The 24,267-nt window shown below is 41.9% G+C and overlaps 1 protein-coding gene across 5 annotated transcripts in view; it reads left to right on the top strand.

Moving 5' to 3' along the window:
* Positions 1 to 24,267, top strand: part of FOXN3 (forkhead box N3) — a 219,186-nt gene that overhangs the window by 167,624 nt on the left and 27,295 nt on the right. For 3 of the 5 annotated variants that reach the window (XM_064460546.1, XM_064460545.1, XM_064460548.1), the window contains exon 5: positions 21,191 to 21,256. The exons of 1 other annotated variant lie outside the window; for it this stretch is intronic. In XM_064460546.1, the coding sequence (XP_064316616.1) occupies positions 21,191 to 21,256 (66 nt within the window). The remainder of the gene's footprint in view (positions 1 to 21,190; positions 21,257 to 24,267) is intronic. One more of the 5 variants, XM_064460549.1, reaches the window with a different exon arrangement.

Genomic DNA, 24,267 nt, shown 5'->3' with positions numbered 1-24,267 from the left:
AGCTGGAGGAGAGACATGTATTTCCAAGTTGATTGGCGACTGCTTAAAAGGAGAGAGGTAAATGCTGAAAAAACAAAATGCTATCTGACTGACCAAAATGAGGCCAGCTGGATATTTCAGTCAAACAAAACACCTTCCTCAGAGTGATTTAAAGCACAGCCTGCAGCTGAGCATGCAGGGCAACAGAGAGGTTTGTGAGGAGCAGATTATTTCATCTGGCATCCATGAGAGTTGGGGTTTCTTGCTCTCCCCTGTGTTGTTTTGTTTTGTCTTTAGGGAAGGTGGCTTTTAAGTATGGCACGGCATTTCCTGTCCTGCCGGGGTGATGCGATGCGGTCCTCTGTGGTGTGTGGACCGCTGCCAGTTGCCATGGCAATAGAAAGCCTCCCCAGCAGAGGACGAAAACACACCACGACGTCTTTGCTGGGAAATGGCTACAGCGGCAGAGACATTTCATCCTCTTAGGGAGCAGAGCTGCCTTTGAGTACCTCATCGGTGATTGAAATGTCCTGACCCTACCTGATGTGATTGTGGATTGGAGGATGAGGGTGTTTATTTTTAGACTGAAAGGCCGTCACGGTATATTGAAATACATCTCTGCTCTCGTGTGGAAAGCCAGACATTTCTAGTGTACTGTGTTCCTTCTGCCTAGCAGGGATGCTTTCCCCTCACCTGCTCCCGCTCAAGAGCACAAGTACTATATCAGACTTCCTTGGATAGATCAATCAAATCCTGTATTTAGTCGTCATTCTCTTGCTTGGTAAGTTGCATTTCAGTATGCCATGAGCAAGTACAAAGACGATTCTTATGTAAGCCACTTTAATTGAGTTTGCCAACTTTAATATCCCATTCTGATCTCATTTGCTGCTCTTCACTGACTTCAGCAGAACGATTTCTGATGCGCAGGATGATAAGGCAGGTTCACATCTGAAATGCCCAAGTGCTGTGACGAGGGGAGGCAGCCGGGAGCGCTCCCTCACATGTTGCCGTTTTCACAATGTGGCCCTTCTGTCAGAGAATAATCCTGGTCCTCAGTTGATGCAGATATCCATTGGTTAGAAGGGAAACTGATAGCTCTGTCTGCACGACACATGTCACAAGTTACAAAGCTGTTGTATTCCCTCACTCTCTCTGCACACATAAGAGTTTCATGTAATTAAGTTTGTAGACCATGGCCCGTATTTTTATAACTCTTATTTTTTTTCCTCATCTAGCCTGCTGTGGGTGCTGCCACAATATAAAAAGGAAGCAATGAAGGGAATCTGCAGTAGGGTGTGTTTGAAAAGCTTTTATAAAAGTTTATTTTAAATCCTTGCCTCTGAGAGGGTAAAATGTAATTAAAGCAAGAGCTGCATTGCCAATGATGCTAATTCTGAAAATACATTAAGTATATATCATCAAAGTTTTTATTTCTGAAAGCTCTAATTTTGTAAAAATACTGGAAAGCAATGGAAATAGAAGCCTGGTTGCACTGTAAATAGTGTGAAAGTATTTTAGTAACTGTAGTACTAATGAGCAGAACAATTTTTTTTTTTCTTTTAATTTTTTTAAATGGCATTAGTATTCCAAACAGCAAAATCCCTGGTTGGAGAATTGTAGAAATGATGATTGCTCATTAGCAAATAGAATACAGATGTTCTGTTCATTTTGCCTGAGTGCTTCACATAAACACCTTGGGGAGTGACTGGCACAGAGTACAAAACTTGATAGCATAACAGTGTGCTAAACACTTCGGGGCTGGCAACAGAAGCAGAAGCATACCATGTAATTTTGTAAAATTTCATGTAATTTTTAATCATTTGTAGTGTTTGTGTAATGTGAGAACCTTCGTGTGGGAAGTGGGGGGGGGATGTCTCTACAGGGCTGTAATCAACACCAGAAACTAGAGTTGGGTCAACTTTGTGGAGGTCTGTTCATGTCTTTTTGGTTGACTTTCTACCTTCAGTTGACAAAGGAGAAAAATTCCGCCCCCCTTCAGGTCTGTGAATCTTTATCGTTTGTACATTTTTGTATTTGCTTGACCAGTTGCCCTGAATTTCTTGGGCCTCTGAGGTGGCATCTCTTTGGTTCTTTTCTCCTATGTCTTCAGGTGGTGTTACCAGGTAAGAAACTTGTTCCTCCTCTCTCCTTCTTCCATTCCTCCATCCTCCCCCCTCAACCCCAGTTCCTTGGGTTTTTTTTATTTTATTTTATTTTTAATCATACAGGTGCTGTTACTGTTTTCTAGCACATTAAATAAGGACTGGAGTAGTAAGGCACCGTTAGGGACTTTCTGGTAGTTGTGTGTCAGTTGCTCTGGGGTTTTACATGCCAGCATGTTGCTGAATTCACAGTTCTCTGCCAATGCCTGTGGTGCTTACGGAGTGGCTGAAAGGGGAGATGCCCTTGCTCTGCAGGAGGAGCTGAGTGAGTTAAGCCTCTCTGTGTCCCTTGCTCTTGGACTCTGCTCCTTACTGAATTTTGTAAGAGAGAGAATTCCCTTTCAGTGAAGGTGCAGGAATTGTTTGTTTTTTAAAAGCCATGTAAGAAATGCTGAATCTCATCCGTGTAATTGGTTGACTTTTTAAGAAAGAGGTTTCCTATCTGCCTTATTACTCCGGCCTCTTGCCATGATGTGTGTTGTACTTGTTTAGTTACCAGGGCCAGGCTGGGAAGAAGCTGAATGAACTTTGAAAGTTTCAAAATGCATTTATTTTATTAAATAATATGTTGATTTCAGAGGGTTCTTTTTGTTAATTTTTTTTTTTAACGTTGGGTGAGAAGTCTTCAAATTACTGCCATAAAGTCATGGAGCAGTAAAATTGTGCTTTAGAGCAGTACCTATTTCAAACTGCAGCTGAACTACCATATGCCAGACCTGACTGCCTGCTGCAGCTACTCTGCAAAATTATTATGCAGCAGTACATCCTTGGCAAGCAATTATTAAAAAATGCTTTTGTGGATTATTTTTTATTTAGACCCTTTAAAGTTGCTTTTTCTTTTCCACCTTAGTGGAAAAGTCTTAAAAATATTAAACAACATCAGCACTGGGAATTGTTCAGATGATACAAATCAGAAGATGGCACTGGGCACCCAGAGAGCTGGTTAGCCTCAGGGGTTGTTGGTTATGAGCTCCCACCCCCCTTTTAAGCAAATACTCAAAACTAAATGGAACTTATTAACATTAGTTTGTCCTGCTGAGTTGAAAACAATCTGTCTAAATGTAAAAAACCATAGTAGGTATCAAAGTTAAACCACTTCTAGAGGCGGAATCAAATTAAAGTGAATTGAAACAAGTTGGATCAGCATGAAGTGACTCTGTTTGTAAAGAGTACTTTGCATTTCTAAATCTTTTCACAGCCATAATTGAGAGAAGAATATCAGCAACTTCACTTACAAAGCTGCTGTTTGCTTCCTCCTTTTGCCCTAAAGCAAACGAAATAGGCAGGCTCCCAATTTGGAATCTATTGAATGAACCCAAATCACTTATTTGCTGTTTTGTTGTCGTGGCAGCAAGGCAAATAGATGTGAAAAGATTAGCCAAACAAAAAGGCATAAACCTTGGCCCTGTTGTAAGGATTTGGAAACCCAGTTAGTAGTTCATCAATTGTTGAGGGTGCAGGATAAAAGCATGTAGGAAAAAGCAAGGTGAAATTAAAATGCCTCATCTGTGAGATCTGCAGAAATAGGAAGATTCTTGGAATAAAGTTCTAAGTTTTACTGTCATGTCTTCCTTTCTCTTCCTGTTCTGTTTCATTGCGGCTTCAATATGTATTGAAAATCATATTGACCAATAGCAAGGGTGTGAAGGAAAGCATGTTACAGAAGAAAATTAATTATTATGTTAGCCTAATGACAGAGGCACCGCCCTGTTTTGCGGAAAAGATACACCTGAGAAAGGTGTTGGTGAGGACATTAGGTTTCTTATTTAATCACATTTTTAAAAAATGTTAGAAATTGTAGACTTCAGGACAGCTACAGCAATTATTGTCAACCAAGACACATGTAGTAAGAGACAGTCTTTGCCTCAAAAAGCTTGCAGAGTGAGTACACCAGCCAGGCAGCCCATATCAAGGAGAAGAATTAAACCTCATTTATTTAGGAGGGAGGATGAAACACCTTACCCGAAACCACAGTGTCTACATGGAAATAGGATGTGAATTTGAGGCTGTGCTACTCCCAAGCCTTTGCTGGCACAGACTTGCTGGCCATAGGTGTAGGTGAAGAAAGATTGTTCCCACGTATCTTACTTTGGAGTCCAGCCTTGAACGTGGGCCCAGGGCTTAACAGAGAGAATTCAGGTGGACTGAGCCTTCGGCCTCCCGTCACTGCCTGGAGGCCTGACGTACTTTACTTTGAAATTGATAAACGGAGTGGTGAAGAACTGTTGCTGTGATATGAATTATTCCCACTGTTATTATTTAATAAACATGACCACAGCGACCTACTCACTCTCTAGACTGGATTCCTTCTGTGGCTTAATCCCGGTAATGGGTTCGTATTTGAACTACATAATGTCATGGGTGAGCTGCGGGCCGCTGAAGAAAGGGGCAGCTGAAGGAGGTTGGTAGATTGATACCATATCATGTATATCATGAAGTAAGGCAGTAAAAAGCCCCAGGAAATTATATTTCTTAATAATGCAATAAGAATTGCACTTAGGCAGAGAGAATGCTTTGTATTTACTAGCTGTGTTTACTGCTTTCTCTGATGTACCTAAATAGAAAAAACAGGTATTTGGAAACTTCAGGGAGTGGAAAATAGAGTTCTGAACCTGAATCTGTACAGTTACTTTTGGGAATAACACAGCAAAATGAGTGAGCTTGATTTGCTGCACAGCAGATGCCAGGATTATATGATGTGGAAGGAATTTTTTACTTTTAAACCCTTTCAGTGTGATGAAATGCAGGGGAGAGGAAGGAGGGGCTGACATAAGTGCCCTCATTTTTTTTTTAACCTTTTCTGTGCTCTGAATCCAGAGATACCAGTTGATTCATGCAAGCACAGCCCGTCTGTGTAGGTGGACTCTACCAAAACAGTAATTAAATATAGCGTATGTTTCTGGACTGGAGTTAAAATGGAATGGAAAATAATACTATTTATTCTGTGGTTTAAAGCCATGCTGCTATAAACAGAAAATGCAACAAACAGAACTGAGTTTGCATGAAAATTGATAAAGAGTACAGTGTGTCTTTTTTGGTATTTATGCATTATTTAAAACAAGTTTAGCAGACTGTAAAGCTGTTGATTATAGTCAGCTTGTAAGTGTGTTCTGCTACATTGTGCAGCATCTCAAAATAAAATGGGCCAGCAGTTGTTTACAAAAGCTAAAGGCTCTAAAGACCAGCTCGTGGGAGGAGCAGATGGTATTTGGGCATTGTGTTGTGGTCTTGCAGTCCACGCGATGCCATGTTGGGCTGAATATAGAGATCTATTTGCAGAGGCATCATAGTGAGCTGCTTCATTGAGAGGAGAAGAAACGTTTGAATGAACTTTCTTGCCTTTTGCGCTATTTTTGGTAAATACCATTGCTGCTGTATTTAAAGAAAATGACAAGAGTATATCAGAGCCTTTATTAAAATAAATCGGTGTCCTTTGCAAGCAATTATCCTTCTGTTCAGGAGAGCTTTCTGTACTGGCTGTGATAAGGTGAAGAAGCCATGCAGGTAAGGTTCAGCCCCAGGTTTTTATGGTGGGATCACACAGGACTGCATTAGTCGCCTGTGGTGGGCCTGGTGAGTGGGCAGCCCAGGTGTGCTTCAGCTGCACAAAGGGCCAGCGCGCTACCTCAGCACCGTGTTTCAGTCCAGTGTCCTCTTCCTTGAGCAACTGAAAACTCTGGGCAGACTGAAAAGTGCTCCTGCTCCCCTGTGGGTGGGGTGCTGCCTCCCACACCTCCCTGTCCCTCCATGCCTGCATTCAGCCCTGCTCAGGCATGTGCGTAAGGTTGGGACACTCAAATATTTTAGTTGGACAGGAGGGAAATGTTTTTCCGGACTAATTTAAAGAGAGTCAAAATACTTCCTTGCTGAAGGGAGAGAAGTGGAGCGGGGGAGCTGCACTAAAGCAGGGATGGTGGTGAAACCAAAGTGACAAGATCTTTGCGCTGTTTCCCTTTTAAGCACTAATAAAGCTTGGGGTGACTTAATATTAAACCTGTTGAACCTGTTGGCAAGAATGAACCCTAGATCCTTGTTGCAGATCGTTTGTTTGTTGCTACCAACTGCATTTTGATTGCCTAGTGATGGTGTTTGTTTTCTTGGAATTTGCTTTCTGGTGCAAGGTTTCAGCAGTGGCTCCTGACCGCAGCCCTGCGAAGGCGGAGTTGCTGGTGGCCAAGGTACGGCAGGGCTGCGGGCACCCCATGAACCCTGCCCTGCTGCCAGCAGGACAGAGACAGAGGAGGATTGCTGTGGCTTCGAAGGGGCTGAATGTGGGAAACAGGGGAAAACTCCAGACACTTTCTACGCCTGCTGGCAGACACAGTCGGCGTTAAACCCATTACTTTCATAGGAGCATGCTCACCCACTTATTAACGCATTGTATTTTAGTGTTCAGCTATGGATGATTGCCCCAGAGGGGCTGTGTTTCTGACCCCACCAAAACTCGGGGCCCAGCTCTGTCCCAGCCTTGGGCAGGGCATATTGGTGCATCTGTCCAGTGGTGAGGAGCTCTGGTATCACGGCGATGGGCACCACGCACTTATCCTTGTGGAAAAAAGGGAAAAAGCCTGCTGGAAGGACTGATACATGCCAAAGAAGAACAGGAAAATAGGAAGAAAGGAAAATTGGAGGGGACTGATGTTTAATTATTATGAAAGATTTTGACAAGAAATGTGGTTTTGTTTGCATTCTGTGGGGTAGAGAGGCAAGTCACTAATGACAATAGCTATGGGTTCACCTAAGGCATCTGAAAGAAAAACTTTTGCCAGCTTGTGAAATTCAGAGGTGGTTGTAGTCAGCTGCTCTTCCCTAGCTGCATTTCTGAAGTGAGGTAAGGGTTGGTTTGATAAGAACACATGCAAATGACCGAATTTGGAGAAGACCAAACATCTCTGTGGGGTCAGTGAGGAGCTTCCTCTAGATTTGGTCAGCTGGTGGCACTGTGGTGATGTAAGATTTGTGCAGCTCGTCTCATGGAGGTGACAGCATCAGCCAACGTAGGAGGCAATTCTGCAGCCCTTTCCAGTCAGGGTTTGGTCAGTTTTAGCAAATCCAGATTTCTGTGAGCAAATGACAAAAGTGTGGTGGTAGAGAAGGTGGGGCAGCACTAGGAAATGTCCTTTCTGTGCCAGACCATTGCTTCTGCCTCTGCTCTGGGGGCCTTTATGTTTTTCAGAGCTATTGGATGCCCATTTTGCTAGGCCAGCAAGAGGTATCTGCTACCATCCCTCTGTAACAGAGGACTCAGACCCGCTCTGTTGGTCTGGGTGTAATATATGCTCTTAGATGACTTCCCAGTAAAAATGGATTTGCTGCTGACAGAACCCTTCAGCTGATGTAAAAGAGAATTCTCTGCTGTGTTGTATAGAGCCTCTTAGGAATGTATCTATTTAGTTTCCATTCTGGAAAGCCAACTTCGTTGTCCAAGTAGTCAGAGTTTTCCAAGAGATTTCCTCCAGTTTTACCCCCTGAAAAGCTGTGACCTCCTTCAGTAATTACATTGCAGTGTAGCTTTAGCTCTGAGGACCACGGAAGGTGGCGTTCACGTAGGATACATGCTCAGCCAGACAGTTATCACAGGTTTTGCTGCAAAATTAATTTTTCTACCTTTTACGCTTTTTCTCCAGTACCTTGTACGTGCACGTGTGTGTCTCTTTCTTTGATGTACACATACACCCTTCATCAAACTACTTAATCTAAAAGTTTGGGAAGAAAAGGGAGCATTCTGTGTTTAAATTCTTGAGAGGCACTCTGCTGTCATAATGGTAGAGCTGTAGGATTACGCAGAGATACAAAATGACAGGCATCATAGTTAATACTCATCAGCATCCTTTCTGCAATCCCAAAGCAGTCCCATCAGTAAAAAGCCTAGGCAAGCTGTGCTGCGTTATCATGATTGAGGGGCAGAACAGATTTGATGTTGCTGGCTGACACGTGAGGAGACGAAAGGGAAGTTTTCTCACTTCTAAAACTAACTGTAAATAAGCTCTTTGTAACTTTGCACATACATCCTCACACTTTTATTAAAATATCCAGTAATGACATGAAAAGCAACCTCAAATGTGTTTCCAGATACTTTGCCTGGAAACTAAAAGGAAGGGAGCTGCTTCCTTTCATCCCTGATAAAGGAAGATGTAGCTCGGTGCTTTCCCAGCATGAAGAGTTTGGGAGTTTATATACTCCAGGCCCTTCCCAGCCAACATCAAGTCCAGCAACACTGATTTTTAATCAGGCATAATTACCACTGTTAGTCTCCTCTGAAACAAGACGGTGATATGACTTACCTCCAGCTATTTTAAGGCTTTACACTGTTTTCCATAACTGTGTTACTGTTGTACAATCTAGCACTTGGCTTCCTGCACTAAGGAGTCCTGTAACTGCCAGGGCTCTAACTTTACTGGAATTTCACTGACAGTTTTGCATAGAATAGAAGTATTTTCACTGGTGTGTTCCCAGTGGAAGAATATTTGTGGTTTTTATAACAAACGCTGTACAAAGGCTATAATACATGCCATTAGAGTGTTTGTTATACCAGATGAAATGTTGCGCCAGATTTATGAAGAATTGTTTCTAAATTGGGGCATCAGGTATGTGCTAGGGGAGGGGAGGGGAAAGGATCCCTATAAGGTTTTCAGTTCTATTCCTGACTGCGTGCAAGACAGCTGTTTGCCTATAAATGATAGCATTAAAATGAAAAATACATCGGAGCTTTTTTCTTTTTGCATTTGCCTTTCTGGAGGTCCGCCACCTTTATACTTCGAGATTTTTCTACCCCCTGCTGGAGACAGGAAGAAGAGAAGCAGGGGAGGGAAATCTTCAACAGACACTGGGATGCTTAGAAACTCTTCTGGCCATGGAAAGGTCATGAGACGAGTTGGGAGGGCCTCTGTACAGTGGTGGGTACTCAGCCTGTTTGACTCTCCCATGAGAAGGCACACGATCATTAAAGATCAGTGCACAGAGAGGCAGAGATTGGGAGGGGGGCAAGATGAATGTGTACTCTCTTGTTTTGTTGTAATCGATCTGATTACCAAACATTACTAAGATTTGTTTCCCCAGATAGCCGATGCTTTGCTCTCACAGGCATGCAGATCTGACACGCAGATCATGCTAGTAAATTGAATTTGAGCTGGCGGAGTTAGTATGAACCATTTGCTGTATGTACATGAAGGAGAGCTTTCTAAAAGCCCGGATTGATGCCTGTGTGCTGCACTGACAAGGATTACAGAAACTCGTGGTTAAAATCAATAAACCAGCTCTCACTAGAGTTTGTTGAAATTCTGGATACGAAAAGAAATGCGGGGCATTTTTTCTATTTGGTTGTAAATACAAAATTGTCAAGAAGATTTCATATGTAGTAAAATCAAGCCCTCCTTTTCTTCATGGCAGCTTTTGTCATGCCACTGGCTTGGCTGGAGTGACAGCCATTCCTCCCCAGCAGGGACACAGCCACCAGGGATGGGGAGCTATGTTGGGGAACTGCAGAGGGAACACTGTTTAAAACCTGGTTTCCTCTCTGGCCTTGCTGTGTGCCAGTGAGAGTGGCACAAAACACTCTTGTCATTCTTGTTAATGAAAGCACTAATGTTTTTACAAAAGCGTCCTGAGCTATAGTTAAGCTGCCCAGCTGTTCCAGTCTGGGATGCTGGTACTCTGATCCTCTTCCATGGGGACTACTTGTTCTCTGGCTTGTACACACATGTAAGTGCTTTCCTGGATTATAGCCACAGCTCTCACTACTATCGGGATAAAGCTTAATTTCATTTGGTGGTTTGTTTTGTGTTTTTTTTTTTTAAGAAGTCCACCAACTTCTTTTGGGCACAGCCTGTGCACACGGTCAGTTTGAGGCCCTGTTCACCACATGAAGAGAGTGGGACGAGAGCCCCTTATCTTACCCACTCTGTTTTGTGAGGTAAATACACTTTACACCTTTCAGCTGAGGATCTGAAAGAGTTTGGAAAGGAATTCTGGTTGTATTCTGCCCATTCCTTACTTTGATAATCTCACCTGTCAGCTAGTGGTGATTGAGAGTCCAAGGAGTTTGAACAGGGTCATTCATGGCAAATCAGAGGTTGGCAGAAGTGGAAGCTTGTGTCTCCCCTTCTTTTTTTAATTAAACATAACAGATAATAGTAAGTAAAAGGTTGTTTGAACCATTTTGGATAGAAAGGAGCTACATGATAACAGTTTGGCATGTTAGAAGCATCCAAGGAGCCTGTAAATATGCAACTTATTTGCAAAGTCTTGTCTAAGTGCTCGCCTTCTAGAGACTAGAGTGAACTACTCTGTCACAACATTTCCATTCATGGCATTTCATATTTCCTCTGTTTTTGAAATGTTTAAGTAAAAATTCCAGTGAAGCCAATATTAGCTTACATGCTTGCTACTATATAGCTCAGATGGTACTACATCTTCATATTAGCGAAGTGTTTACTGGAAGATCTGAGATGCATATGCAGCTGAATTCAATAATATGTAAGCAAAAGCAAGTTTGATAGTTTTTTTTCAGGTTTGCAATGTTTCTTCTACAAAATCTCTTCTATGAAGTATTGAAGTAAGAAACAAAAAACCCTAATAACTAGGATGTAATGTTTAGTCTAAACAAACTGTGTTGCAGTTGTTTTAAAAAATTCCTATTATTACATATGCTATTTAAGCTAAGTTAAAGCCCTAACCTAAGGCTGACTAATTTCACTCTTAAAGTCTCTTCAGTGTTCAGGCAGCTTACGTTCACTGTGTTACTTTCAGCCAGAGCTTTCACTAAAAAAGGCCAGTATGGTCTCAGGATATTGATGGTTGTATTTAGAAAGTAATTCTGCTACTCCATTTGTTATTTTGTAGACGTCTGCAGTGGGAATGTCAAGATCTTCAAAGGCTGTATTTGGTTTTGTATGTCTTTATAGTAATTCTTCAAAAACGATGTTAGTTCCTGCATCACCTTACCATTGGCCTGCGTCTCATCCCTTGGCCCACTTGGGAAGCTGTCTAACAAAAAAAAGTCAAAAGGCCCTAAACACTAGATTCCTGCTCTTGTGTCATGTCTTTTATATGAAAATTAAAGATATTTAGAAGGAGTATTGCAGGAAGAGTGGAACCAGTTTTGTCAGATGATGACAGTGTTGCTGGGGCTGTCTTCCCTCCTCCATTGATTTCCTTCTGAAAAGCAGAAGAGCAGCTTGTTCCAGCCATGTTGAACATCACTCCCTGTGGAGAGTGCTCAGCCATCATCCACAGACCTGGGCGAGTCTTTAGCATCTCCATATATAGGCTGGGGCTCGCTCGCAGCAATGCAAAATAACAATTGTCAAGTGCTCTGATGGAAAAAAGGCTTTACTCTGCTTCCATTGGTTTGGGTAAGTTTATGTCTAGTCCTGTTGGTCTTTAATGGGGATACATTTGCAAAAGATTGGCAAGGGAGAAAGAATTGCCTCAGCAGGGTTTTTTAATGTATTTAATAATAGCTTTTCAAAACTAGTAATTTGATTTACTTGTTTATTGATTGATTCATAATAGTAATTGTTAGCTGGTCTCAATCTTAGGAAGAAGAGAAGTGGTATGGACTTTGATTTTTCTTTATTTATAATACGCCTGCCTGTCTTGGATGTAATTCTGCAAACAAAAAGTGATCTGTTCTCTCAGGTGTGATTTTACTCAAGAATCAGCACTAACACATCTCCATTTATCCACTGTCCCTCCTGAGGAAAACACACCTAATCTAGAACTGGAGGGCAAGCCTTGGCTGGCTGTCATGGCTGTATGGTATGGAGTTGAGCCCCAGCAGACTGCCTGCCTGCCTGCCTGTGTCCCTGTTAGTTGTTTACGCTTTTTTAAACATACTTCTGGTGGCAATTCTAGCTGTCCTGCCTACATCCACGCCTTGAAACCCAGGATTGCATAGCGTACACCAGAGTGGGAACTGTTGGGCTTGCAACCAGTTTTCCCAGTCTTTTCCTATATTCACAAAGAAGCCCCTGTGCACAGACCTCCCTAAGCTGTGAGGCACTGGCATTCCCCTCTGGTTCTCCCAGTCCCCCACGTACGAGGCTCTGCCTGCTGGCACCTCTCTGCACCTTCCTGCCTTGAACTGCTCTGCTGTCCTGCAGAGGAGAGCAGAAGAGAGAAGGCTGAACAGAAGTTCATATGCAGGTATGGGAGTGCAATGGGAGAGGTGAGACCACTTGTAAGCCAGGTCTTGTATGGCTTGCTCACTGGCTTTCATTCGTAGTGCCATGGTTCAAGTGCTACTGGCCTCTGGCCAGCTTCCTCTTTATTATTCTGGGAGTCTTACATGTTTAAGGCTGCTGCCACAGAGCTCAGGCCGGCTACATGATACAGATGTGGGCTTATATCACCACTCTGCACTGCGCTGACTGTCAGTTATGAGGCTCCAGCTCTGTGCTGCTCTCCTCCAAGTGCAGATAGCCACCAAGCTTCAGGCATCCTGCCTGAGTTCAGTAGCCCAGGGCACATTGCCTGCTGGAAGCTGGTAGGCATGGGACCTGCGTGTCCCTAGCACTGCCCATAAGCTTTTTGCAGGCTGGCTTTGTCATGAAGTGGTGCAAGGTCTGCCCCTGCAGTGTCAGACATCATCCTGGTGCTTCTGCAGTTTTATGTAGGTGACCCTCTGTGCACATAGGCTTCCATGTGCTCTTTCCCTCTATGTCATAGAGTTTTGCAGAGAGCTTACCTGTCCTAGAGAAGCACAGTTTAGGAGGCAGCTTCTGGAAAGTCCCTTTCCCTGGGTCACATTGTGAGCTGCAGCACTGCGCAAATAGCTCTGAAAACTCACATTCAATCTTCTTACTCTGTTCCAGCTCCTGTTAGAAGAGCCTTCCAAAATACCACAGCTTTGTTGTCTAAGAAGTGTTCTGGTTACCAGTCTGTCTTCAGCCAACATTGCTTTACTGAAGCTGTCTTTAAACTTAATAGTTCTTCTTCCTTGCTTTCCTCCTGCATCCCATAGTCACCTCATTATTTTGATAGTGTCTTACTTATTTTCTGCCTTTGTTTTGCTTAACCAAGCAAGCCAAGCTCTGTTTTCTCTCCTAAAGTAGGTTTCCATTTTGGTTCAGCTGTCCAGCTTGGGTTTTTTAGCATTTTTTGTTGTTGTTCTTTTTTTTTAAAGAATGAATCTTTCCTACTTTTCTCAGGGTACAAGTTGGAGCAAGCTCTTTGTGCAGTGACTTGGAGGAACTGCAGCCTCCCGCAGGCTGAGGTCTGGAGCTCCTCAGCCCAGTCTATTTCCCAGAGTTTCAGACAACCATATAGTTTATCAAAACTTGCTCTTTGGAAATCATAGATCTTAAAATTAGGTTTGCTGTTAACCTTCCCACTTAATCTAAACTGAGTCACTTCGTGGTCTCCTGTTCCGAAGTCGTTCTCATTACTTGAGAGCAGAAAAAAATCTATTGTTCATTCAGCAACGTAGATAAAGAAACCTGTCAGCTGTCACATCCAGGAATAAGTGGCCTTACCATGGTAAATGGCATTTGTTCTCTAATCTGTACTGTGAAGTTGGTCTCTGGTGTTGACATAATTTCCATTTCTTTAATGATGCAGAGCTGTATCCAGATCCATATCTGGTGCAAGAAGTCAAGAGCAGACCCAGTGTCTCTCTCTTAGAAGTCTTCTCTGAGCATTTCCAAACATATTCTGTTTTCTTCTCTTTGCTTTATTTCCAAAGTCTATTCTTTCATTACTGCATGACAGTGTCCTTCCATATAAAACCTGTATTTCCTTTCCTTGAAAAGCACAGACCTTTTGACACCTGTTTCAATAATAATTGCCGTTCCACCCTGTTTGTGAATTTTCCTGTAATAATTCTAGTGCCTTGAGTTCCTCTTTCATTACGTCAGTCTGCCTGCGTTATTAGCACATGGCTATTTTAGCTGTTGTGTTTTTTGTTCACCTTTTCTGCTCTTGTTTTTGGTTTTAGACTGCATTTGGCTCCCTAGTTAGCCTATATACAGTCCTTCGATTGGCAGTGTCATATGCCTGACCTCTCATCATTAGTAGCATTTTTTCCTTCAGATCACTGAAATACCTTTCTCACTGTTTTCATGTTTATCTAACATTTCCCCTTGCTTTCTGGATCCTGAAACCAGTGTGGCATTTATGTTTGCTTTCTGCTGCCACATTCATGCTGTGGGTTGTGATGTGGTGGTTCCAGTAGTTTGGGATGTTTGGGTGAAGCCCTCCTGAAGACTCATCTGGCAGTGAAAGTACCCAGAAGCCACCTTCTTCTGCAGAACCAGTGGTTGAGAGAGGGGTGGATTGCAAGCATTTCCCCAAGGGTCCCTCAGGCTATGTGAGATGCACTTACTCAACTGAAAGACATACTCGGTTCTCAAGGTCTGGTGGACATGAAAGTATTTTGAAATAGCATGAGAGGGAAATGAGTGCTTACAACAAACACTTGTATGGGACAATAAGGTATGGTTTATTCAGGCTTAAATGGTCAGAGTTGTGTAGAGGGCTTCCTCCTGCCAGCCATCCTCTCACTTTGCTGGAAGAAAAACCTATTATTAGCAGTAGGAACATTATGAAAGCTCGCGTTTGAGCAATTATGACCTTGGTGTCCCAGTTAGAGATAACACACATCTGCATTACTGGGGACAAAGAGCATGTGTGTTTGTATGTGTATCCTTTGGTCAAAACAAAATGTGTGCAACCTGTAAGGCTGCAAGGAGTTACTGCCCTCATAATCCCGTCTTCCACTGTAGAAGCTGAGGCTGCAGCAATCAGTTAAGAAGATGGTTGAAATGCCTGATCACAAATCAGGTAAGTACATGATGGAACAGCAAGTTGTTTCTTTCTTCTTCTGTGCTGGGCTCACTGGCTAGTGCTTTCACCAGCTGATGTTTTCTCTTCATTACTACAAGCTGCGTAGGCTGGATGGAGTCAAAAAAAGACTTCACCATTGCCTTTGTGATAGGTAAATTTTATTTTCACATCCTCCAGCACTGAAAATTAAGCCTGCCAGTAATGTACACAAAAAGGAAAAATTATTTTAAAAATAAAGAAACAAAATTAAAGCAAACATCTCCGCCCTGTTTTTAAGCGGAGAATGTATTCTAATACGCCATTTTCATGTGTAAGTTGTATGTCTTATCCTTCTGTAGTCAGCTGTCTCTTAAAAAGATTTTTATACTGCACTGGTAAAATATATATCAGCATTGTGAGTCTTTCTTTTTAATTGATCTTAATCTTTACTACTGAGATGAAAAGTTAGGATGACATGTTTTGGTTTCATAGAGCTTTCCAAATGATAGACAAACCTCTGTGAGTTTGGGCATGTGTAAGACCTTTCATAACTCTTTCTCCTACCTTTATTTTTACTAAAGCTAGTATTTTTAACAAGAACATATGTTGTAACTGTTTGTTTATACAGCTTTTTGGCTGATAAAATGGTGGTGTTAGAGATTGGAAAGTGTATGTGTAGCTTCATGACGATACAAATTTAACAAAATAGAGGAGCAGGAAGAAGTTTCTGTCAGAAATGTTCTGTATTTTTGAAAATTAGACCTCTCGGAGTAATTTGTGCCATAGCTTACTTGGCAGTGCTGGAAATGAACTTAGAAAACAGGGAAAATGAATGGTTTGTTTAGACCCGTACCTTTCTTCTTCTGTGTCTCATACTAGATCCTTTCAAAGGAATGGGAGAACCACTGTGACTGCCAGACCAGTTTTGTATTGCTAGTGAAATTGCTTCCTCCTGGCCTCTGTTATATAGCTTCCAGAATTCTCATTCTTGGTCTTTCGTGCACTGTTGTTGAGGTATGACTATAACTTCTTGTTTCTTCCCAAGATCTTGGTTCTGAATCTTGTTGGTTTACCATACGCTTCTGCAGGTATTCTGTTTATTTTAAGAGCTCTACTCAACCTTATTTAAATATTTCAGAAGTGGACTCAGTGGCATCCTACACCAAGGAGTTTGACAGTTACAGTACTTACAGTTCTCTTCAGGTACTTCTTTCTGTCTTGCACATTACAGTTTTATTTTAACAGCTATGTTATTCTGTCATCAGGCAAGCTAAATTAAAAATAGGAAAAAAATAACCCCACCCAAACAGCGAAAAAGCCTTCACTCCATTAATTATTCTCTATGTCTTTGACCTAGCCTGGCTCATAGCAAGGTTAACCATCATGATGTGGGAAGGGAAAAGGCACATCTGTTAACAGACAAGTTAAATAGGGGCAAGCTGCTATTTGCTCTGTTGCAGTTTAATAAGACCGAAGGTAAAAGGTAGAAGTCAATGTGTTGCTTTTGCAACATTTTCCTGCTGCTGAAAATTGAAAATATCAAAGAATAGGATCACAAAAAACATGTGGGAATGGGCTGTGCTAGGAATTGAGGCAGGGAGTAAAAAGACTGATCTTCTCAAAAAGGAATAAACGGACTTTTATCTTCTGAGTACAGTGGCAGTAAGTTTTATGCATTCCAGCTAGAGTAGGGCATTTGAGTGGAAAAAAGCAGTGGAGGATGCTGAGGCAGAAGTAGAAGGGGCCAAAAGCTAGCATACTGAATGGTGAAATTAAATTCTTTACAAAAATAGTTCTGTTTTAGATGTAGTAACTTTAAATTAAAAGAAGATCTTATAAATTCCTTCCTGATGAGATAACATGGCAATGGTTGTAGTGTACAGATGGTGCAGTTTATTTACTAACTGTATTTTTTATGTTAGTTGGCAGTAACGTTTTAGTAGTACCTAAATATGCATCTTAAGTGCCTCTCTCTAGGCATCTGTGCTGGAAAATTCAGGCCATGGTTGCTTTGAACTGCTTCAACTGCTATTTTCTTTAAAACCTTATAGTATGGCTGTAAAAATAAATACCCTCTAGCAAAATCAAGAGGGACTGTGCTTTCCTAATTTTTATTACAATTTAGTTGGAAGCGGGTGGATTTGAAGCATTCAGTGAAAACAGATCAAAGTTTGAAATAAAAATATGAAAATAATATGAATAACTATAAAACACTTCCTCTATTAAATGAACTCAGATCAGAGATCACAAAGATAATAAAAGGACAGCTGTCACATCCGGCTTTCTCAGGTACCCTGTTTGTTTTTAATTCTTATTTGTCAATTCTAGAATAAACAGTCTGCTACCTGAGGGTTATCCTCTGCGCTGCTGAATGTGTTTATGTAATCTCATGCCAAAATATTTCATGCCTACTATTTTGCCACATCACATGTCTGTGCAGGACAGATTCTGATCTATACAGGTAACGTGCAGAGTGAAGTTTGGCTCAAAGCACGTCTTGACAATATGCACCAGATCACAGTTCCACAGAGTGATAAATTGTAGGTTAGCTCTTCAGTGAAAGAACTAGATGCTCTTTACCAATTTGGTGTTTACTTTTGAACACTTTGCTGAATAAGACCTTGAATCTAAAATGCAGCCAACAGACCTGCCATGAGGTTTGTGACTTACCGTTTGTTGGTATCATCTTCATCAAAAGAAGTTTTGTCTTTGAAAGCAATGCTGGCAAAAATAACGGTAGGCTCCCACTGCAAGGGGGGAGGTACTGCAGCTGTGGTGGAGCTCCCACCCGTTGTTGGCTTTGAACTGCATTGGGATGTATGCTTTCATGCCTTCTGAGTTAGTGTAAGCGCTTAAAATTTCTTCCAGGTCCTTTCTGATACCCTGTGAAGGACACTTGGTGGATGAGGGACCAAGCACTGAAACTTCAGATTGTAGCTCAAAGCACTGAGTATGTGGACAGCAGTTGTCTGTTAGGGGCTGCTGGCAATTTTTGTCACAATTTTTTTGTCACTCTCTGATGTTGTCTGTGTGAGACTTGGATGTACTCTTCCGTCTCTGTACAACAATCCTTCCTCTTCTTTGTTGTTTCTTACTTTCCTCTTTCACTAGGAAAGCTGGGCATCTTCTACTTTCCCACTAGCAAAAAATGAACGTCCAGTTTGTGTATGCAGTCAATTCACCACTTTAATTAGCAAAAAGAAACCAGGATGCATTCATTTAAATACTTAATTTTCTTTCTAAGTTCCAAAACTTTGTATGTAGTTATTTTTAACCTGGTTTCCTACGGAAAGATGTTCCTGCAATCATTTTTCACTAACCACCCACTGTTAATAACTTCAGGAGCCTTTGTGTTGATCGCAGACTTCAGGTAGGGCAGAGATCTCAGTTATGAAATCTACAGCTTCATGAATGCACACAGGCAGGTAGAAGGGAGAGGAACCAGTTACCAGGCCGGTCAGGCTGCCATGCAAGGTCAGCCCTTACTGCTAGAAATTAGAGGATCGTCATGGAAGAGACTTCACGAAGACGCCAACTCTGGGAAAAGGGCCGTCAGCATGGAGGCACTGGTCGGTACCAAAGTCTAAGCAGGAAATGCCAGTCCAAGGAAAGGCGGCCTTCATTTACCTGCCTTCAGTGCTGCTCCTCATGACTACTTCTTGGCTCTTCTTCTTGATGTCCTTCTCAGAAGAATACTTCCAATTTTCAAGCATAAATGCTGCACAAGAATGAGCTGGCCTTTCAGTTTGCCCTCGGATGTTGCTTCCGCACTTCTTTCTGTGGTCTCTGACTGCTGACCCTCGGCCCTTGACTTCCTTGTGCAGCCAGTCCCTCCTTTCTTTTCTTCTCTCTGCAGAAGGACAACCCAAACCACATGGTCCTTGATCGTGCTGACACCACCCTGGGTGCATGTCTCCAAGCCCTCTTACCTCCTCCAAGGCATTATAGTTATAGCTGTCTGGTTTCTTCAAGAATATACCAATAGAAACAGAGCTAGACACCATAGCAGGTGTGAACGTGCTTGAGCCATAGTTGTGCTTTGGAAAACAGCTGCTGTGGATAGAGTCGTGTGTTGTGAACAGCTCATGTTAGTGTCCTGAAGTCATGACAGAAACGTGGTGGTACCATTGGTGGCCCAAAGGCAAAGAATGCACCTTTCAAGATAAATTGATTGCATCAATTTTATCTCAAAGCGCAGAGTTTGTTAAACAGACAAAACCCGAAATCATCAGGAAATGTGTTTTTTCTGGTTGTGTCCTTTTATTCTTTTGGCAGCAAAATTAACATTATGGTACAGTGTTACCCAGTGGTGGGACCTTAAAGTAAAACAGGAAAACAAAATTTAGGATCAGCTGATAAACAAATGCTGAAGCTGGCTGTATGAGTTATTATATAGTAAATTCAGCTTCTAACAATCTTCTGATTTTATGGTATGAAAGAGATGGAAGAATTCTGGTTTGGTTTGGCTTTATTTCTCAGGCTTCTTTGCTTTTTGTCTTGCTTTTTAACGTTAGATAGATTATCCCTCTTCAGTTTGACTAAAGGGAAACTTGCTGTGTGGGCTATGTGCTGTGTGGACCCAGTCCTGCAAAATGGCTCGTGTTCGGGAGTGACGCTGTTTGGAAATGGCACTTTCAGCATAGACGCTCGCAGCAGGAATATTGCTTTTGATGTATCTTCAAACCCGAGGATGAACATAAGTTGGTAAAGCTTCTTTTCTGAGGATTCTGCTGGTGACTTTGGGAAAAGGATATGCTGACCTGTCCGGGAGACAGACAGGCACCAGCTTTCTAGTATGTGGGCACCTTTTATACTAATTTAGTCTGCTGCTGCTACACCTTTAGTTTCACACACGCTACACTCTTGCCCTTTTTACTGTTTCAGCAATTAAATAATAGAGTAGCCATTAAAAGTGTGTTTCCAGCTATTCACAAAAAAATAGTACATACTTAAACTAGTTAAAAAATCGGGTTTTCTCTTAATTGGTCAAGTGAATTTGTTTTGCTTAAGCAGATATTGAAATTCTCTCTACGTCATTTGTATTGTTAATAAATTGCAGGACTTATCACTCTATCACAGTATCACTCTACTAGATAGAGTATCACAGTATCACTCTACTAGAAATAGATTTGAAATATATAAAGGTACAATGTACATATATTTTTAACAGTGAAAAGTAATTTTCTGACATAATAGCCAAAATAAAGTGCCATGGAGCTATTAGCAGTAAATTGACTTTTTTGGTATGTAATTTAGTATAAATACTGACAAGTTGGGTGAAAAAAAACCCACCACCCAAACAACAAATGCATACTCATTAGTCATTCAGTTTAGTAGCACAGAGGCAGCAGTCGGCCAGAGTGTGCGTTTTTATGTCTGCTTCAATTGCACACTTCATTTATTTGGACATGGCATAGGCGGCTTTCGCTGTCACACGGCATCACTGCACGATTAGCAAGTTGTGCCCCAGGGCAGCTGGGACGCTTTGCTGGGGCAGATGTTCTTTTCAGCTTATTCAGTGGTTGTTCTGGGGTTGTTTACTGTTGTCATAGCTACCTACATTTCCATAGCAGCCGAGCTGCTGTGTGTGAAGCAAGTGAATATAGTTATAAAAGGATCATATTTTGTTCTGTCTGTATAACTTACCATCTGTCGACTGATTGTGATGGATTCAGAAACCAATTTAAGAATAACAGCAGCCAGCTGATGATTTTTGCTTATATTAAAGTGACGATGGATGAGGATGCAAATAAGTAGGTGCTTCAATGAAATGCTAGTTTCTTCCCCCCACCCCTTTAATTGTAGCAGTTTGGCTTCCAACACTTTCTCAAACATGAGGGAAATCCTTATTGACAAATCAAAATGACCAAGCGTCGTCTTCTGCACTTGCTCAAGCGTAGGTGTTCCTTATGCTTTCCCACTCTACTGTCAGCTCATCCCTCCATGTTGCTTCAAAATTGTGATGTTGCACCTGCTTTCACAGATCTTTTGTAATGAAATGTAAATACTCTCCACAGAACTACATAGTGAATTCATGAGGCTAACAGCGAAAGTATCATGCACACATGAGTATGGTTTGGTGACATTCATCACTGTGTCTACTTCATAGTAGCAGTGGGATCACATGAAAGTTTGGGGGTAAATTCAGTGTGTGATCAGCAAGCCCTCTGAATAATGAAATCTCACACCTTTTCACTGCAGAGATTTGGTTGAACCTATAGTTTAGCAACGGGGGCAAGAAGATTAGCCCAGTTGTAAATAATGTATTTATTGGTTGATTTTTCCAGATCCTGACATTGATGCTGCCACTGCCATGATGCTTTTGAATACTCCCCCTGAGATACAAGCAGGTTGTGAGTAGATATTTCTATAGCATATAGCAACATAGACGTGTAAAGTTAATATTCTCTTTTATAAGTATAGAGCGTACCAGATAAAAAGAAGGATTTAAAGAAGAAATATAACTTCCCGTGTAGACCCTTACACTTCCTTGACCCTTACATGAGTATAATTTTGTGGTTCATACTACATTCTTTGTTACGTGAATAATAGTAATCCATGATCTCTAATGTAAAAGAGGGGTTATTGTTATTCATGACATACACATAATTGAGTAACATACTATTATCCGTACTGATAGGAAGACCTGGGGCAACAGCCAGGAGAAAGGCAGAGAGAGAAAGAGAGCAAGAGAGCGAAGGGTGCATGGCATATGGTTTTGTTTTCATTTTGTTTTGATTTGACTCCCATCGTGTGAGTTACCACAGCCATCTGGATGCTTTCCATTCACTTGGGCACTGTTTCAACTCCTCCCTTGCACACATCCTGCCTGTTTTGCTTTTTTGCTCTGTCTGATGCAAGGCAGTAGGCAGGCTCCAGGGAGCAAGGAAAGGTCTCATTTCCTGCCAATGCTGTCCTCCTCGTTCTGTGACCAGACCCAAGGTTTTGATGCTGTGTATTAACAGAGCACTGAAGGGGCCTTGAACCCGCACTGTATGGGGCTGTGCAAGTAGGGCAGGAATCATCCTGCCCCACAGTGCATGCAGGGAAGGTATTAGAGGAATCCGTAGAGGGATACAGCTGCACAAAAGCAGGGAGTACAAGAAAACAAACATATCGCTGGTCAGCAAGCACAGTAGTAATGCCAAGTGACAGGCAGCTCTAAAAAATAAAGGCAGAAGTTAAAATAGAAGCCATTATCTCAAGCCTGTCTAGTATCACCACTATTGTTCTAGCTCACACAACCAAATCCAAATTCCAGGGGAAGCCTTGATTCGCACTTTGATACTCTGCCTGGGGAAGAGAGTCAATTACCATCAAAGCATTTCCTGTCAGCCGAGGAAAGCTATTGTCAGCCTGCTTTGTGCCCCTGCCAGAGAACTGCCTCTTGAGAAGCTCCTCTCGGGGGAGGGCATGATGTAGCAACAAACTGTCCATTCTGGAAAGAGAGAAGAGTGGTCCTTGTCCCCCTCTCCTAAACAGCCTTCAGGGACTGCGCACAGTAAAAGGGTGAGCAATCCCATCTATGTGTAGGTAGGAAAAAGGAAAGATTTTATCGGGGAGAGGAGGTTATCATTGGGCTTAGTGGGAAGAATAACGTGAGAGATCTTCAAGGGATCAGAAGTTTAAAGAAGCCAGGGTTTTGGGGCAGAGAAAAGGGGAAAAGAAGTTGGGGTAGAACGAGAGTGCAGGGGTAAAAGGGCATGTGAGAGGGGGAAGGAGAAATAAAGCAGTTATGTGCATGAAAAAGGATGGGGAAAACAGAATAATATGAACTCCTGGATGAACTGGAGAGCAGGAGAAGATTGCAGACAAGAAAGGGATGAGATCCATAGTAAGCTACAAGTACTAAACACACTGCAGACTTTTATCATATTTGCCAGCATTGCAGGTGTTTGCATGGAAGTGATTTGGAGACTCAGGCACTGTCATTTCATAGAGATCATAGCCTGCAGGTTGTCAAATGGCTTATTGCTATTTTAGTTTGTAGAGGTCGCTCTGAGGAAGGAAATTCTAGCCTTCCACGAGTTTGGCATATCTCTTCCCCCCATGTCACCTTCCCAGTAGGCTGTTGTGTCAGGACATCAAAATTGAGAGGGAGATGAAAGCAGAAAGACGGTTCCTCATTGACATTGCTCCCTCCTTAATGTCTGCAAGTAACGAGGCCTTCCTCTGTGCCTTTAAACTGAAAAGCCAGGTCTGCTCAGAAGTTCATGAATCCTTCCAAACGTTGGGTAGAATTGGCTAGTGCCAGGAGGAAAGGTCAGAAGTTTTAATCATAATCTCTGAGGTCCTCTAAATTACAGAGGAGAAATATTTTTGTGTGTGTGAATGGATGCCTGAGGAAGTAAATCAGCCTGTCCTATGAATTGCAGTTAGGTATCACTTACCTACCATGTTAGGAAAATCTTAGGCAACTTAAATCAAATTAATTACTACTGCACATTAAGAAACAATTGCATGAAAAATCAAGTTTAATAGTAGTTTCCAAATAAAAGGCAATTGGGCTGTAAAAATTTCATCGCAATGCTGAGCATCATCTAGAAGCTCACAGTTCATTCTCTGCTCTGTCAGTGACTACAGTGGTCTGCAAATCAAGCTGTGAATGATCAGGGCAGTAAGCATGCTGGTACTGTTTGATTCTTTGAAGATGAGAGTTCTTTTTATCATACTGGACTGTGGTGTCAAGCATGCGCTCAAGCTGTCAGGGCTGCAAAATGCCCCATCTTCTGAAGCTAAGCTTGCCTGGAAGTGAATTGAAGAGGGGGAGCCATAGTTTACAGTTTGGCCAAAGATGTTCATACCTGAGTGAAAACACCGTCTTGGTCTGAGAGTCTGACTTCAAGTGTGCCAGTTACTTCCACAACAAAGATGGTCAGATGGAGGCAGAACCTGAGTGTCATTTCACAGTGTAACAGTTTGACACATCAGAAAGTGTCCATTAAGGCCTTTGCCTGTCATGCAAACATTTAACTATTGTTGTGAAACGTGGAGACTTCTAAAGCAGATTGTGACAGAGTCTGGATTCATTTTCTGAGGATGGTTACGTGTGTTGGCTTTTGACTTTGAAGACATCTTCTTGGATTAAAAGCTACTTTTCCAGCAGGATAAAAATCCATGTTCATCTAGGCAATGGGGATGCTAAAAGCATCTTTAGGAAGAAATTAGCTAAAGCTGTCATTCAAAGTCTTATTAAAATTTATTCTTTTAATATAATCTGTCATAAAGGAATCCCATCTTGGTGGCATTAGAAAATCCAGAGTGAACTATTCCTGCTTTATAACACATTGATTAATTAGCTTTAGAGTTTTAAATGACCATTTAAAATTCCATACCCATACGTGAAACGCTGCTAACAACCACA

This window comes from Phalacrocorax carbo, chromosome 9, assembly GCF_963921805.1.
Source record: "Phalacrocorax carbo chromosome 9, bPhaCar2.1, whole genome shotgun sequence".
Lineage (NCBI taxonomy): Eukaryota > Metazoa > Chordata > Aves > Suliformes > Phalacrocoracidae > Phalacrocorax > Phalacrocorax carbo.
Note: the sequence above shows the minus strand (reverse complement) of the source record. Positions and strands in the feature narration are given on the sequence as shown.